Here is a 13988-nt window from a genome sequence, read left to right on the forward strand (position 1 = left end):
GACATTTTGATGTTCTCTGATCAACTGTTGCAAACCGTGTGTTCCGTAGAAGGGAAAAAATGACACCGCGAGTGAGTAATAAGTGTCGCGCGACTCCACACACGAGGATCTCTCCTCTTTCTCTTCGGTTCGTGTTCTATACGCACGGTCACCGGTTCGATAGCGCTGTTCTGCTATACCAAGTGTCGCGTGTCACGTGCGATCACGTGTGCATGCGAAACCGAAGTCGAAGGAGAACCGCGCCAGTTAGACGGTCGATCTGGCTAGTAGTCTGTCTCTCCTCGTCGTCGAGCGCCGCGCGAGATGACACTTTTCACCGTTCCTCGTGTCGTTCCCTTTACAGCTGCGCTTCAAGCGCGACTGGATGGCGCGTGCCCGCGTGCAGAACCGTGTCTTTCGGTTTCGTTTGATATCTCGCTTGCTCTTTGCCCTGTTTGTCTTCTCCTTTGTTTCTTTTTCGTTCTGCGTTTAAGTAGTGGTGAGCAAACGTTTCTTTTTGGTTCTATCGTGAACTCTGATTATCCGTGAGATACGTGATTAACTCACAGTGACCGATTCTCTTTATCTTGTCCTTAAGGGCGGTTCGGATGCACAGCGACAACAAAGAATAATACAAGACAGAAATAATACAGAGGGTGAATAAGAAGGGGGAGACTATAATGGAGGGAGTAACGCAAATCGATTTACACCGGGTAAAGGTACAATAGGAATGAGTGAAAGCTTAAGAGAAAGAGAGGAAGAAAAATCCTCTAGCGGAAGAGAGTGGTTGATTGGTCCGTATGACTGTGCCGCGGTGCGTGGCCAAAGTAACACTGAAGTAATAACGCCGCGTTCCCCTGAGTTTATTCGTGTTAGCCGTCGCGAGGAATTGGTCCAAAGTCTCTTTCTACGATAGTATCAATGATGGGGCCGCGACCTTTTGGCTACACCGCGGTTTCCCCTCGTGCAATCAACCACCACCACCATCATCATCAGCGTCGTCGTCGTCACTACCACCGTTACCATCTCTGCATTCAAAAACACTACCCCAGCGTAATCATATGTAAACATACAGATACAGCGCCTCCCTCTTCACTCTACTCTTTCCCTCCTTTTTCCTACCCCTCTTTTCTTCCTCTCTTTCTATGACGACGCAGCGTGTCGTCGCGTGTCGTGACAGACGATCAGGGTTATCTCCTCTTATCTTTTAATTCTCGGATAACACTCGCTAATGGGACATCATGTACGTCGTCGGCGACGTCGTGACCAGCTGTACATGTTGTACCGGCATCCAATTGTTAACATGTACATACGTGACAAATAACCGGTGTTACTATATTATTGTCGTGTCGCGTTAAACACAGCCTATGGTATACCGAAACGGGGCCGACCAATGCCAATTCAAGCGGAACTCGACGACAAGCAGACTGTCTGTGAACCAGATCAATCGCTATTCTTTTTCCTTTTTTTTTTTTTTTCGTTTAGATCTTACGAAAGAAAAATGTATATATCTCTGTTACCGACCGATGAAAACGGCCGATGTAACGCGGATGCTGATTATGTTTTTGCAGGATAAAAAACGATATTTAGGTAACACAATTATTACATGTGTTACAATTGTTACATTATATTTTTTATCGAATTTCTAATCGGTCCTCGTCTAAGTACTTATCAAGTTGTTTTCCTTTGATTAAAGTCGAATCAGGCAGCGATTAAAGGGGCAATTACGTAACTAGCAGAATGACTATAAGCAGAAAAGCGTTGAAATCTATAGTGGATAAAATTGGGGAGCTTTGACATTCTGACCTATGCCGTTAAGGCACGTATCTCTCATGTAGATAAGTACCAATCGAATTGTTTCAATGTGACGTACCTTCCTGGTAAATATTTGAGGTCAGCTTTGACAAAGTTGCATGCATTTCTCGTTTACTCGAAATAAACGAGATAAAGAGATTATGTCTACATGCTGGCAATATGTTTCGTACAGTTTTATCCAGTGTTTGGTGAAGAATAACTAGTAACAGCGAATTCCAACGGCATGAAAAAATTAAATAATAAAAATTAATACTATGGAACTACTATCTTCATATTCTTCTTCGTTTACTCATGCAGTTTCTATTCTCCAGTAAGAAAATTTGTAATGGAATAAGATTTCATACTACAACATACTCGTCCAATAATCTGGAGAACCAACGTATAATAAGTAATAATATAAATTCACTGTTTACGAAGAAAAATATTTACTTTTGCGAACATAATTTCATATTATCTCTTAGCACCGCGATAATACAAATTCGAATAAGCTACTCGAAAAATCACTATTTATAAAATCCGTAATCGTTGTCACTATTTAAATAATGGAAATTAAAGCTCATAGATAATTTATCACGATAAAGAAACCTTGAGAACAGATATTTATAACTATAATCAGTCGCTAAATTCTAGTAACGTAAATTAAAATTGCCGCTACAATAACTTAACAAATCGAAGAAAGAAAAGGATAGTGAACATTTTTACACATATTTTTTCTCTCATTTTGCTCAACCGATATTAATGTTGTAATTGCAGGACTCATAATGAAAACAAAAAATGATCTAGTATATATTGGCTTATTTTCATATAGAAAGCAACCGAAAATGTTTACAGTATTTTATAATACTATAAAAATCTTTATCATGGGATCCATAATTTCATAATTTAATTAGATATAATTTTTCTATTATGTAATTGAGATCGTACCAATTGTAAGATCGCTTCTAATATAAGTCACTTAAATGTCGCTAATTAAATAACGTAATTAAATAATTAAGTCGTTTAAGAATCATTTTTGCTAGCGAAATGTACTGTGGATCAAGAAAGTATTAGAATACTTATGCAAACTTTTAATGGATACATTGCATGTATTATACATTTCGAGATTTTATTAACAATGTAACGGAACACGACTAACATGATTATATTAGTAAAATTTAAAATGAATTTAAAAATGTAAACATAGAGAAGTTAGAAAATACTTATTGTACGCAGAACTTACCAAAGTATTTGAACAAATAATTATTCATTATATTAGTATATCACAATATTTATTGAGGTCATCTTTATCACTAATTAATAATTATACATTTAAGACTACTATTCATATCGTATGCTAATTTCTTACTAAATATATGTTTGCAATAAACGTCTTGTAACATACTAATATATTTTCAGATTGGTTTCAAATTTTATCGATATAATCATAATAATATAAATGTTCCATAAACAATAAGTGTTCAAGTGCTATCGTGAACAGCTATAAATTGAAATAATTTGCTTGACTGTACAGAGAATCCCGAACTTTTCAGCTGAAATACTGTCTTGACGTTTCTCGAAGGAGCAAGGGATAAAAAAGACGTTATCGTCACGTTATCGTCACGTGCTGGTGTTAGCTAATAAGAAGCTAGAGTTAGAGGATAATGAAGAAAATTGGCACGCGTCGCGCACGCGGTCCAAGTTTTACTCCATTCTAAAAAAAATCGTTCCGTTGGAATTTAACTAGTTAAGAGACAAGTGTCGCGTTGCGAACAATACACAACTGATCGTATTGTATGCCCGGCTCGACCATGAGGGACTGGTAAAAATCAATGACGCATGGTTGGAAATTAGACGCTGCATCATCGTCTAAACTTACTCTATTTAAAGTATGTACATATACCAACATAAATCTATATTTTTCGCACACTTTTGCGCACCGGGATACGTATTACGCAACATACTTCAATATCAGGTAACCAAGAAAGTCCGTGCCGTTTCTAGGTTTATTTCTATTAATTTAAAACGGCAGAACCTTTCTTGATTACCTAATATTTCCCATACTTACAATTAAATGATACACGACAATAGTCTCACTGATTTCAATTATCACTGATTCCAATATTTTTGTCGATTTATTTAGAGTACTATACTGAAAGAGCAAAATCAAACAAATAATGTTGTATGTAGACTATTCAGAACAATCATATAACTTTCATTTCATGTATCTGTTTAAAACAAATAAATATACATTAATAATGTTCGGATGCAAACTGTTCTTATCATTCAAAATAATGTATTGTACAATTAATTAAATTTTTGTTATGTTTTGAGGTTTATATTATATTTTTACACGTTCTACATTACATATTATTACTTCATAACAATGTACCGTAGTAATAGTGTGGTAAAAAAGCAATGTCAGAAATGTCAAGTTTGCAAAAACACGTGGATAGGGCAAAAGCGATATTAACGTTTTATTACCTTCCTCCATAGATGGAGTTACTCACACAACATATTTACGTAGTTATAAATAAGGAAGAAAACTGTAGTTATTAATGCAGTTATATTTTTTACGAGAAATAATAATTCTTTCTGATTCCATAAGATTTCTATTAAGAATTTCGGGTCCGATCGTAATAGTTCGTAAAAATCCGGCAAAATTCGACAAGTTTCGGTGTAATTCGGTAGACATAGCATGTGCGTCGAATATAAGCGCGAAACCGGTATATATATTTTTTTCTACTATACAAAGTAGGTTGAAAATATATGCAAACAATAAACGTATAGCACAAAAATATTTAACTTTTTACAAGTCACTAATTTCATTGTATATATGAAGCAACATAAAATTCTTAATATTATTAAATCCACAATATTTAATATCTTTTAAATTTACGCAAAGACGATAACTTAATGTATTTAAAAAATCAAAGAAATTTGAATTTGAATATGAATATCAATTATAGATGTTTGTTTTATGTATTTATTTTATAATTGCAAACAGTTCTTCTAATAATAAATATTAAAAGTAGATTTTTTGCGAAAAAGAATTAATGTAATAAGCAATGAAAATATAATGCAAAGATTCAACTGCGTTTATATTAAAAATATAGTATATAAAAAATTAATACAAGCTATGCTGGTAATCATTGAAAAATTGCATTAATATAATTCAATTTTTCAAATAAAGCAATTGCCATTAATTACAAAAAGTATGCTTTTTCAGAGCATTTTTACTGTATTTTTATTGCATTTTCGACAATATACATACAGAGGACGTAGATCCTTCAAATAGAATAGTTATTTAAATCTGTATCGTAAATGCGATTGCCGTTGAATTTACGCTCACGAAAGAATCGTTTAACCAACAAATGGCTGACGTCTAGCACGCTGAATATTTCAAAGTAAAAGGCGATGACAATTACACCGAATGATTAATATACATACAAATGATCACAAAAACAATAGAACATATAGAATGACAGAATCGTGAAACTCGAGATGTGTACCTAATTCAAATCGATCTGCTATTGTCAACTTAGTACATACACCTTTATCCGAGTTAAGACGACATTGGCACCCACCTCAAAAAGACAAGCTTCCTCGTTTTATTATATATAAACGGTAATGTTAAATAGACTATTAAATACACACTACAAGTTGGCAATATTTTGTTAAAGAGTTTAATGCTAATTCGCGCACTCACATGTATACCGGCAGTCCTCCGGTACTGGCTAGTGTTTTTACGAGAGACGTTCTTTCGAGAAGGTACCACTGGTAACTGGTTCCTTCTTCGCGAAGTTTCGGATAGCTGAAATTGCAGGCCGAATCGATTGTTATGGCCTACAATATGACCGGCAACTAAACAAGAAACCATAGAAAATTCCCTAGGAAACGTTGCAAATTTTTCTATCTCTAGTCAAATTTCTATTTACAAATATAGGATCTTAATATTGCTTTATAACATAAATGACACAATAAAATTAATATTAATTGCGTGTACAGATATTAAAAGAAGTTGTTATTTAGAAAGCATTTGCATCTTTATTTACATTATATTTTTCTATAAGGAACAAGAGATCGAATTTGTTTTTGACAATAATAACGATTATTATATAAAAATAATAGTTTAATTAGATTGAAATTTAAATTTCTTAGATCTTGTAAATGCAATGTTGATATTATACAGAAAATCATATATCTCATTTTTAAAAATTAAGTTAATATATTAATATATTTATTTCCATTATATTTCTATTATATAATTACTTTCATATTTAATACACAATATGTATTCAGTTAAACGTCGTTCTATAAGCAAAGCTACATATGTGAAAAATTCATTTACAAAAATAGTAAATTCAAACTTCATAAAAGTATCTATGGGGTAAACGGATATCCTACTAATGATGTTTTGGGCTATGTAGTTTGATGGCACATGTATAACCCTTTTGAAACTTAAGTCATCTCGAATAAGAACATAACAAATGTGTTTATGCTAGATTGATATTTTAAATTAGATTAACATTAAAACTTTGTAAACAGTAATAATAAACTAAACGTAAACTGATCTTTGACAGGTATTGTTTATGAAATTTTGATGTAAAATGAATGTCATTTGCTCTATATGTAGCGATCAATTAATACAGTCTGATAATATTTTCTATACGAGATGTGGACACGTATTTCATCTGCATTGTTTAACGTCGTGGCTTGAAAGGTAAACAAATATTAAAAAATAATAGAGCAGGAAACGCTTTGTTAGAGAGTATAAAAGTGTATAAACTTCCTAATTTATTTTTTTTCCATGACAATATTCATAATTGTAAGTTGTTACTTTCAGATCAAAAAGCTGTCCACAATGCAGAGAGAAAGTTACACAGAGTAAAATTCATAGGCTTTATTTTACATTTTCAAGCAATGACCTGATAGTTGAGACTCAAGGCTCGACATTGCAAGAAAAAGTAGACAGATTGAAATTTCAAATTTTGCTAAAGGAAAAGGACATCCAATATTATTCCTCAAAAAATGTCACTTTAGAAAAACAAAACGCTGGCTTAAAGCAAGAAGTTCGAAAAGTAGAGAGTGAGATTAACAAAAAAAACGCAGCCATACATGCTTTGAAGGAGCAGATAAATTATTTCAAAGAACAGAGTTCTCACTGTGATAATCTAAAGAGAGAAATTAGTCAGTTAAAAAATAAGATTGACGACCTTAGGCCGTATGTAATTATTACATGTACATATATCATATACTTTATATTATACTTATATCAATTTTTTGCATATTTTAGAATACAAGTATTATTACATGCTCCTATCAGTGATGTTAGTAAAATGGTTGGAAAAACTAAAGATCCTGAAACACTTACTATGTATATTTCTATCATGAAAAGGTTAGTAATGTTCGAGAATATGTTTTAAAAATTTATGCTATTATTAACATATTATATTTGCAGAGAATTAATTACAAGATTTAATAAATGTAAACAATTACGCATGAGTGTTAAAAAGCTCCAAGAAGAACTCTCTAAAGTTAATACAAAATCTGATACCTCATTAGAACGAATGTAAGGTTTTTAAAAATCTATTCAATGTGGTAATTTATATGAACGGATATTATATACCAATATTATTATTATCACCTCAGGGACTTAGAAGAAAAGCTAGCATTTTCAGAGAGCAGAAATATAGCATTACAAAAACGAGTTAATGAATTAGAAGAGATACTTGACATCAATGAGCAGAGTAATAGTAAATTAGACGTCCAAGTAGCAGAAGATGTAAACAATATTTCTATAAAAAATCCAATTGAAGAAACATCAAAAAAACACAGTCAAGACATTTCAAATAAAAATTCTATATTAAATTGCACTACTAAACAAACAACTGAAAAGGTTTGAAATTGAATATAATAATACTAATGAAAGAAATTAAAATCAATGGTTAATTACATTTATCATGTATTTCTTTTATAGATATGCAATGCTAAAACCATACAACAAAAAATACAGAATTGTGAGGCAGATAATGATACAAGTGATTTGAAACTAGATTTAATAGATTGGAACTCCGCCAAAAATTATTCAATAGGGTCTAAGAGATTTAAATTATCAGAAGATGATGTAAACGTTTCACATACAAGTCATAACGATGAATCCTCAAATAGTTCTATATCAAAGAAAAGAAGAAAAAATAATACAAAAAAAAAGGTATCTGACATTGAAGACGAACACAATAGTAGTGTGATTGATCTTACCTAAGGAGTTCCTATAAGTACTGCATATTTTTTTATATAAATCATTATTTATATTTTAAAAGTATATATAGTATTTTATCATTGTAATTAATGGACTTTTCCTGAGTTTTAGAAAAATAAAATATTCTACTTTTATATTTTTTGGTCACTTATTTGATTTATGTTTAATATAGGGAAACATAGGGAAAGCAGTTCCAATAAATTTTGTACCATTATTTTGTAATATGTATGTCTGAACATAAAATTTAAATCCTCCAAAAGACAACTGACATCTTTTATTTGGTCTTGTAAAAAAACAAAGTGTATAAAGGGCTATTTCTAATTCTGGAGTGGTTCCAATGAACATAGATGATTTTTTACGTTTTCCAGTATAAGTGAAATATATTTCTAAAATGACAGCTTTCTAAAATTGTTTTAAAGTGATTTAATGAATATTATTAGTTTATAATTTGCATTTCTACTTACATTAACAAATTCCTTACTATGGCCAAATCCAAAATAATTAATTTTCTTTAATAATTCTCCATGGGAAAAGAAAATCCAATTATGAAGCCCTATAATACCTTTACGTGGTTTTCTTTCTCCTATAAATACATGTTCAAATCCAGAAGTGCCATTTATATTTTTACTCCGAGAATATAAATGAAACCAAATTTGTTTTAAAATATCTTTATAAACTCGTATGTCATTTTTAAAGAATCCTTTAACTGACAAAAAGTACATAACATGTAACATTATATCTGTTTCCATTAAATTATCAATAAATTCATTCTCTTCTAGATCTTCTTCCCTTGTTATGACTTCTGGCTCATAAGTATCCAATTCATAATTATCAAATAACTTTACAAGAGATCTTATTGTTGGTATTAAAAATATTTTGGTCGATGTATTTAACAACCTAAAGTTATAAAAATTAATTATGTTTGAAATTATTTAAAAAAAATTAGAAAATACCTCTGTGGAGCATTATCAGTAAAGTTTTTAAAGCTCATATTTCTTTGATAATTTATATACACATGATTGAATAATTCATGAGAAGACTTATTAAATAATTCTTCTGATACCATCATTAATTCTGCATCACTTGTTAAAGATACGTGTGTAGCAGTACAGAAATCTATGAAACGAACAAATATATATAAAGATATATAAGATGAATAAATATTTAAATGTTGTTTTATTTCTGTTTTATAATTACCGCCTATTTGATAAGTTGTAAAAGGACTTATGCCTGAAATATTTAATATAGCTAGGATGTAAACAGAAGTTTGAAACGTCTTATTTAACATTTTTCTAAAGTAACATATCTTATTTTTAAATAGTAAACAATATAGGTTATGTCGAATGTTTCCTCGTTATTTGAAAATCTTATATTTATTATAGGTATTCCAATGTAAGATAAAGATCATATATTCTGATAATTAAGATTTAAAAAATAAAAAGTGGAAGTTTCCATTTAATTTTAAATTGGATAATTGATAATTTTTATAATGTATAATGACTATTATGTAATTTATTATACAAAAAGATTGTACGAAAATTGAAAAATTTGTATAAAAAACCTTAAATAAATAAAAGTATCTATTTTTAAGGTGTAAATCTTATAGTTCAAAGGTAAGTAAAACATAAGTAGAATATGATTAATATTAAAAAGAAAATTATTTTAAAATATTGATATAACATTAAAATTCAGTTAAAATCATTTGTATTGTAATTTTCTATACTTAAAAATTATATATGTATATGCAATAATTAATGCAGAGTATCGAATATACCGAATACGAATTTTGTTTACAAATGGTTGACATTCATTTTCGGTAGTGCGTTTTTAATTATAAAAATGTCAAATCGAATGGAATATATAATTTTGCCGTGGGACATTGAATTATATATACAACATCTACAAATTTCGGAACTTGAAGATATTGGAACGAAAGGGTTAATTTTTCTTAAACATTACAAATATTTTTTACGCAATATAGCTATAACTTGAGCATTATTTTCAGCTGGTTTGAATTTCATAAAAAGTTGATGTTATTAAACCAACAAAGCGTATTAGAAATTAGCGGCTTGCGAGAAGAAAGCACTAAGGAATGGTTTGTTTCTTTTAAAAAGGTAAATAAGATATATTTTAATAAAACATGCAACTGTCTGTTATGTTAATATTACTTTCTTCCCGTATAGATTCCTATCCTTATATACGAAGCTATACAAATTGATATATGGAAGCATAAAGTATTTCCACTTTTGATCGAAATAAATGAAGAACCAAAAAATACTTTTATGCTTTACACTGTATTTTATCACGAAGATATTGCTGTTTCATTATTAGAAAACGTATTGTTTCATTGTGAAAGTGCAGAAACTATAAATGATTCTGCTCTTGACCTTGTCGATTATGCTGTTAAATCTGTATCTTTACTTCTCGATATGCCTGTCATCGAAATTTATGAAAATGTAAGAGACCCAAAGTAAGTGAACTGACACTCGAATTTTCATGACATTTTAGTAAGAAAGTAATATTCCACATGTTGAGTAGTAATAGTAGTAATTGTTGCAATTAGCTCGTGTCTTGAGGAAATATTTGAGAAAAAGAAAGAATTTGAATTTGATATTGGCATACGTTGCATTTCGATTCTCCGTTACTTGGCCGAATACGTAGATAGTTTGCCACTGTGTGTATTATCGCGATTGTTAGCTACTCATGATGTGCCTTATTTACTTGCTGAACTCATTGAAAGACATCCGTGGAAAAAGGAAAGTACAGAAGGTAACTATTATTACATAAGTATAAGAAAATTCAAAGTACAATAAAACTGTTTACTCTTCAGGTGAAAATATGATATATAACAGTGGTTGGAGAAAAGTAAAATCAGGCGAAGAAGGAAAAATTTCTAAAATAGAAGGACAAGTTTGGCTTGGTTTAAGGGAATTGTTGCTTAATACAAAAAGTGCACCTTATTATGAAATTACTGATCATAGGTTTTCTCAGTTATTAAAGGTATTTTAATATTATACATTGCATTATACATTTAACATTATGTGTTGTATTCAAAGAAAAAAAATTATGTTTCACATTAGTTACAGAAATATTTACACGAATGTGTACTGGATCAAATTTCACCTTTAATAGATCTAAAAAGATGGTTAAATTATTTAAGTATATCATCACCTAATGGTAATGCATTGCGAGCAATAAATGTGGAACTTATACCACAGGTTGAAAATTATCCAATGAAATATTTGTTTAAGTTTTTTAAAATATTAAGCAAATAACAAAATTGATATTTTACTAGATAAAATCGTCAATAATAGAGAAATATCATAAAAAGTGGAAAAAATTAGCAAAACATCAATCAAAATTTATATTCACTACAGACGCTGATTACATTAAAAATGCTGCTCAAATTTTAAGCGATGCATATGATTTAGACAAACTTGATTGCATTGATGTTAAAGAATGCTCTTTATGTCATGAAGAAGCAAAAAAACGTTGTTCTAAATGTAAAGAAGTTTGGTACTGTGGAAGGTATAGATTTTTTTCATATGTCTATAAAACAGTACTATTTTTTACCAAAACAATATCGGATGTATTATTCCAGGGAGTGTCAAGTCAAAGATTGGGTGAAGCATAAGAGTATTTGTGACAAGATAACAAAAAACATAGAATGTGAGAAAGACTAATTTCGAAATTTTTGTTTGAAAAAAGAATATTTGATTACATTTTCAGTATTTCTTCCTAGAAATAAAGAAATTAAAAATATAAAAGTATTGAAATTAATTCCCCTATTATACGAATATTAGAAATACTTAGGATTAAATAAATAATACGTACAAACTTATATTAAATTATTTAATTAAAAGATCTTAATGTACAGAGCTTTGTTTCACATATTCCATTACCACGTCTTTTGCAGGAGTGTCTTCTCCAAAATCCTAAAAGTAAAAAGTATCATTTAATAGAAAAGATTATTAAAAAACAATTAAGTTACTAATATTAAATTATTAAAATCAGGCAATTATTAGGCATTATTACATCATAATTCGTTAATTAAATGGGTTCTCTCAGTAGAGGGAGCCTTTGCTCTCATCACGTAGTATCATTAAATTTGCACATTGCATTTAATATTAAAAAGTTAATTATATTTTTATATATAGTACAATTTATACCTTTACAACAACACAGGAGCACCCAACAACTTTTCGAGCTTTACCAGCGCAGTCAATTTTACATAGACCAGCCCATTCACCTAGTTTCTTATTATTGTCTACTCGGATAAAGGGAATCTGATGTTCATTGCACAATGCTTGTACTAGTTTCTTATACATAGGTTCATCGCAATTTTCTGCTAAAATGCAAAGCATGGCTTGTCTCCTGGAATATAACAAAGGAAATGTAAACAAATCTAATTTTAATACTTTACAGGCTATAGAATAGAATAATTCTTTAATATATCAAATAGGGTTATAGACAGCATTATTAAATTTTGTTACGGATTGCTCCTCAGTAGAAGGATCCTATATATAGTCATATAATAATATATAAAGGTTTGCAAATTTGTTATTTCATGAAAATATATAACTTATTTAAATAAATCATTCAATAAACTCACTTGTCTAGTGCTTTGGCAGCTTCATGAAGACCATGTACGACACCATCATGAATAAGTGCATTTTTAAGAACTTCTTGAAGGGCTGTGTTTATATCCATTGCACCTCCTGCTGCCATTGCAGAAGGTACATCGTCACTAGGAACAAAAATATAATTACAGTCTATTTACTCAACTTTCCATACAAAATTTTTGACATAGAACTTTGTGGTTATATGATAACTTTATGCAAAAAATTAATTTCAATAAACATCAATATTCAAAAACAGTTTACGAAATAAAGATAATAAATGTTTACTATCTTAACTTGATACTTTTACAGCTTTAACTTAATGTTTTTAATAAAAAAAACCTCCATATCAATATCTTTGTAACAAATATACAAAACACTTACTTCTCAACGTCTGACATATTTTTCAAGGACTAAGGAGCTGAAATAATAAAATCAAATTAATTATTGTGATTCTAGCTTCACGTTTTAAGATATTTCCACGTAAAAATTATGTTGATGGTATTATAATAAATTGATTTCTATGTCATCGCCTTCCAGCGTGCTTCAACATACCTTTTCTTACGAAGGAAGAGAAATGGAGTTTGAGTACGTTACATTCAGGTTACGTCTACGTTAGCTCTGATTGGTTGAGAAGGAAATATAAGTGACATCTATAGAATGTTTCCAAAAGTTCATAATTCGTCATTTTACACTTTCGGTTAGAGAGAAAATAAGTGTTCATACTTATGGTTCTAGTTGTAGATAAGTATGAGAATGACAAAATCGCGCAATAACGAAATTAATTGTAAATTTTTATGTCAGATAGAAAAGTAGATATGAACTTTTCCATAGATCCGTGTAATTAAATAGGGTCTTGTAGCGTAGAACTCAATAGGTTCTTGCCTATACTAGTGTGCAACCAAACTCCATCCCTCCGGACCGCAATAATTCTAAGGAACTGTCATAAAACTAAGCATTTGTATTTTACCGTTAGGTCCCTTAATCGTTATTAAATATATTCAAGTCGAGACGTTCCTTATGGTTATTGCTTCATCAGGTAAAAAATGGGAAAATCGTGGTTTTCCCATGTTCAACGGTCGCTTCACTGGTTTGTCATCCTTAGATCAACCAACATCTCTTGACTGGTTTTCTATCCTTAGATCAGTCAATATCTCTTGACTGGTTTTCCACACTTAGATCAATCATCTAACTTATATCTATACACACCGAGCGTAACTGTCTATGTCTACAAAGTTATTGGAATAAAGTGTATATTGTTACTTGTTAATCCAGTGTTATAATCAGTTCAACCACCTCTATTATCCTAAATGAAATAGGGGATCGATCAGTTTGTG

At 30.3% G+C, this 13988-nt stretch overlaps 5 protein-coding genes across 15 annotated transcripts in view; 2 read left to right on the forward strand and 3 right to left on the reverse strand.

The window, feature by feature from the left end:
- The window catches only part of LOC122568621 (alpha,alpha-trehalose-phosphate synthase [UDP-forming]), a 39465-nt gene extending 33768 nt beyond the window's left edge, over window positions 1–5697 (reverse strand). The window contains exon 1 of one of the 3 annotated variants that reach the window (XM_043728556.1): window positions 5480–5697. Coding sequence is in view for 2 of the 3 variants with exons in the window: in XM_043728554.1 (XP_043584489.1) it covers window positions 1853–1898 (46 nt within the window). In the remaining variant the exon portion in view is untranslated. Of the gene's footprint in view, window positions 1–1852; window positions 1914–3013; window positions 3057–5479 lie in introns of those variants that run through there. The other 2 variants (XM_043728555.1, XM_043728554.1) reach the window with 2 other exon arrangements.
- LOC122568623 (E3 ubiquitin-protein ligase TRAIP-like) lies at window positions 2–8166 on the forward strand. 6 transcript variants are annotated; one of them, XM_043728562.1, is made up of 12 exons: window positions 2–478; window positions 578–698; window positions 1465–1569; window positions 1676–1872; window positions 1967–2104; window positions 3305–3659; window positions 6354–6493; window positions 6617–6994; window positions 7067–7168; window positions 7232–7342; window positions 7423–7669; window positions 7751–8166. In XM_043728562.1, the coding sequence occupies exons 7-12, from the start codon at window positions 6381–6383 to the stop codon at window positions 8033–8035; spliced, it is 1236 nt and encodes a 411-aa protein (XP_043584497.1). In that variant the 5' UTR covers window positions 2–478; window positions 578–698; window positions 1465–1569; window positions 1676–1872; window positions 1967–2104; window positions 3305–3659; window positions 6354–6380; the 3' UTR covers window positions 8036–8166. The 6 variants fall into 6 exon arrangements, with proteins under 6 accessions (XP_043584497.1, XP_043584496.1, XP_043584498.1 ...); XM_043728561.1 differs by having other exon boundaries at window positions 2–698; XM_043728563.1 differs by lacking the exon at window positions 1465–1569.
- Window positions 8043–9363, reverse strand: LOC122568624 (poly(U)-specific endoribonuclease homolog). 2 transcript variants are annotated; one of them, XM_043728568.1, is made up of 4 exons: window positions 9230–9363; window positions 8986–9148; window positions 8497–8929; window positions 8043–8434 (listed from the first exon to the last, which is right to left on the reverse strand). In XM_043728568.1, exons 1-4 carry the CDS (start codon window positions 9318–9320, stop codon window positions 8177–8179), a joined length of 945 nt encoding a protein of 314 aa, XP_043584503.1. In that variant the 5' UTR covers window positions 9321–9363; the 3' UTR covers window positions 8043–8176. The 2 variants fall into 2 exon arrangements, with proteins under 2 accessions (XP_043584503.1, XP_043584502.1); XM_043728567.1 differs by having other exon boundaries at window positions 8986–9339.
- A 131-nt stretch (window positions 9364–9494) lies between these two features.
- Window positions 9495–11774, forward strand: LOC122568622 (zinc finger MYND domain-containing protein 10). Of its 3 annotated transcripts, XM_043728559.1 has the most exons (9): window positions 9495–9645; window positions 9793–9969; window positions 10038–10146; window positions 10216–10502; window positions 10596–10801; window positions 10863–11032; window positions 11113–11250; window positions 11328–11560; window positions 11634–11774. In XM_043728559.1, the coding sequence occupies exons 2-9, from the start codon at window positions 9872–9874 to the stop codon at window positions 11713–11715; spliced, it is 1323 nt and encodes a 440-aa protein (XP_043584494.1). In that variant the 5' UTR covers window positions 9495–9645; window positions 9793–9871; the 3' UTR covers window positions 11716–11774. The 3 variants fall into 3 exon arrangements, with proteins under 3 accessions (XP_043584494.1, XP_043584493.1, XP_043584495.1); XM_043728558.1 differs by having other exon boundaries at window positions 11328–11768; XM_043728560.1 differs by lacking the exon at window positions 9793–9969 and having other exon boundaries at window positions 9499–9645; window positions 11328–11768.
- Window positions 11775–11870: 96 nt separating this feature from the next.
- Window positions 11871–13275, reverse strand: LOC122568625 (40S ribosomal protein S12). Its single transcript, XM_043728569.1, has 5 exons — window positions 13207–13275; window positions 13036–13072; window positions 12645–12779; window positions 12202–12406; window positions 11871–11967 (listed from the first exon to the last, which is right to left on the reverse strand). Exons 2-5 carry the CDS (start codon window positions 13050–13052, stop codon window positions 11899–11901), a joined length of 426 nt encoding a protein of 141 aa, XP_043584504.1. The 5' UTR covers window positions 13053–13072; window positions 13207–13275; the 3' UTR covers window positions 11871–11898.
- Window positions 13276–13988: the final 713 nt, after the last annotated feature.

The sequence above is a fragment of the Bombus pyrosoma genome, linkage group LG6 (assembly GCF_014825855.1).
Source record: "Bombus pyrosoma isolate SC7728 linkage group LG6, ASM1482585v1, whole genome shotgun sequence".
NCBI classification, from domain to species: Eukaryota; Metazoa; Arthropoda; class Insecta; order Hymenoptera; family Apidae; genus Bombus; species Bombus pyrosoma.

Excerpts from the sequence above, each read along its gene's own strand:
- LOC122568623 (XM_043728561.1), top strand. The coding sequence starts at position 6,381 with ATGAATGTCATTTGCTCTATATGTAGCGATCAATTAATACAGTCTGAT. Across the intron at positions 7,169-7,231 it reads TATATTTCTATCATGAAAAG|AGAATTAATTACAAGATTTA; the intron begins GTTAGTAATGTT and ends TTATATTTGCAG. Across the intron at positions 7,670-7,750 it reads CTAAACAAACAACTGAAAAG|ATATGCAATGCTAAAACCAT; the intron begins GTTTGAAATTGA and ends TTTCTTTTATAG.
- LOC122568624 (XM_043728567.1), bottom strand. The coding sequence starts at position 9,320 with ATGTTAAATAAGACGTTTCAAACTTCTGTTTACATCCTAGCTATATTA. Across the intron at positions 8,930-8,985 it reads ACTGATAATGCTCCACAGAG|GTTGTTAAATACATCGACCA; the intron begins GTATTTTCTAAT and ends TTATAACTTTAG. Across the intron at positions 8,435-8,496 it reads ATAGTAAGGAATTTGTTAAT|AAAGCTGTCATTTTAGAAAT; the intron begins GTAAGTAGAAAT and ends AAACAATTTTAG.
- LOC122568622 (XM_043728558.1), top strand. The coding sequence starts at position 9,872 with ATGTCAAATCGAATGGAATATATAATTTTGCCGTGGGACATTGAATTA. Across the intron at positions 10,503-10,595 it reads GAAAATGTAAGAGACCCAAA|CTCGTGTCTTGAGGAAATAT; the intron begins GTAAGTGAACTG and ends TGTTGCAATTAG. Across the intron at positions 11,033-11,112 it reads GGTTTTCTCAGTTATTAAAG|TTACAGAAATATTTACACGA; the intron begins GTATTTTAATAT and ends GTTTCACATTAG.
- LOC122568625 (XM_043728569.1), bottom strand. Across the intron at positions 12,407-12,644 it reads GCTGCCAAAGCACTAGACAA|GAGACAAGCCATGCTTTGCA; the intron begins GTGAGTTTATTG and ends GTTATATTCCAG. Across the intron at positions 11,968-12,201 it reads GCTCCTGTGTTGTTGTAAAG|GATTTTGGAGAAGACACTCC; the intron begins GTATAAATTGTA and ends TTTTACTTTTAG.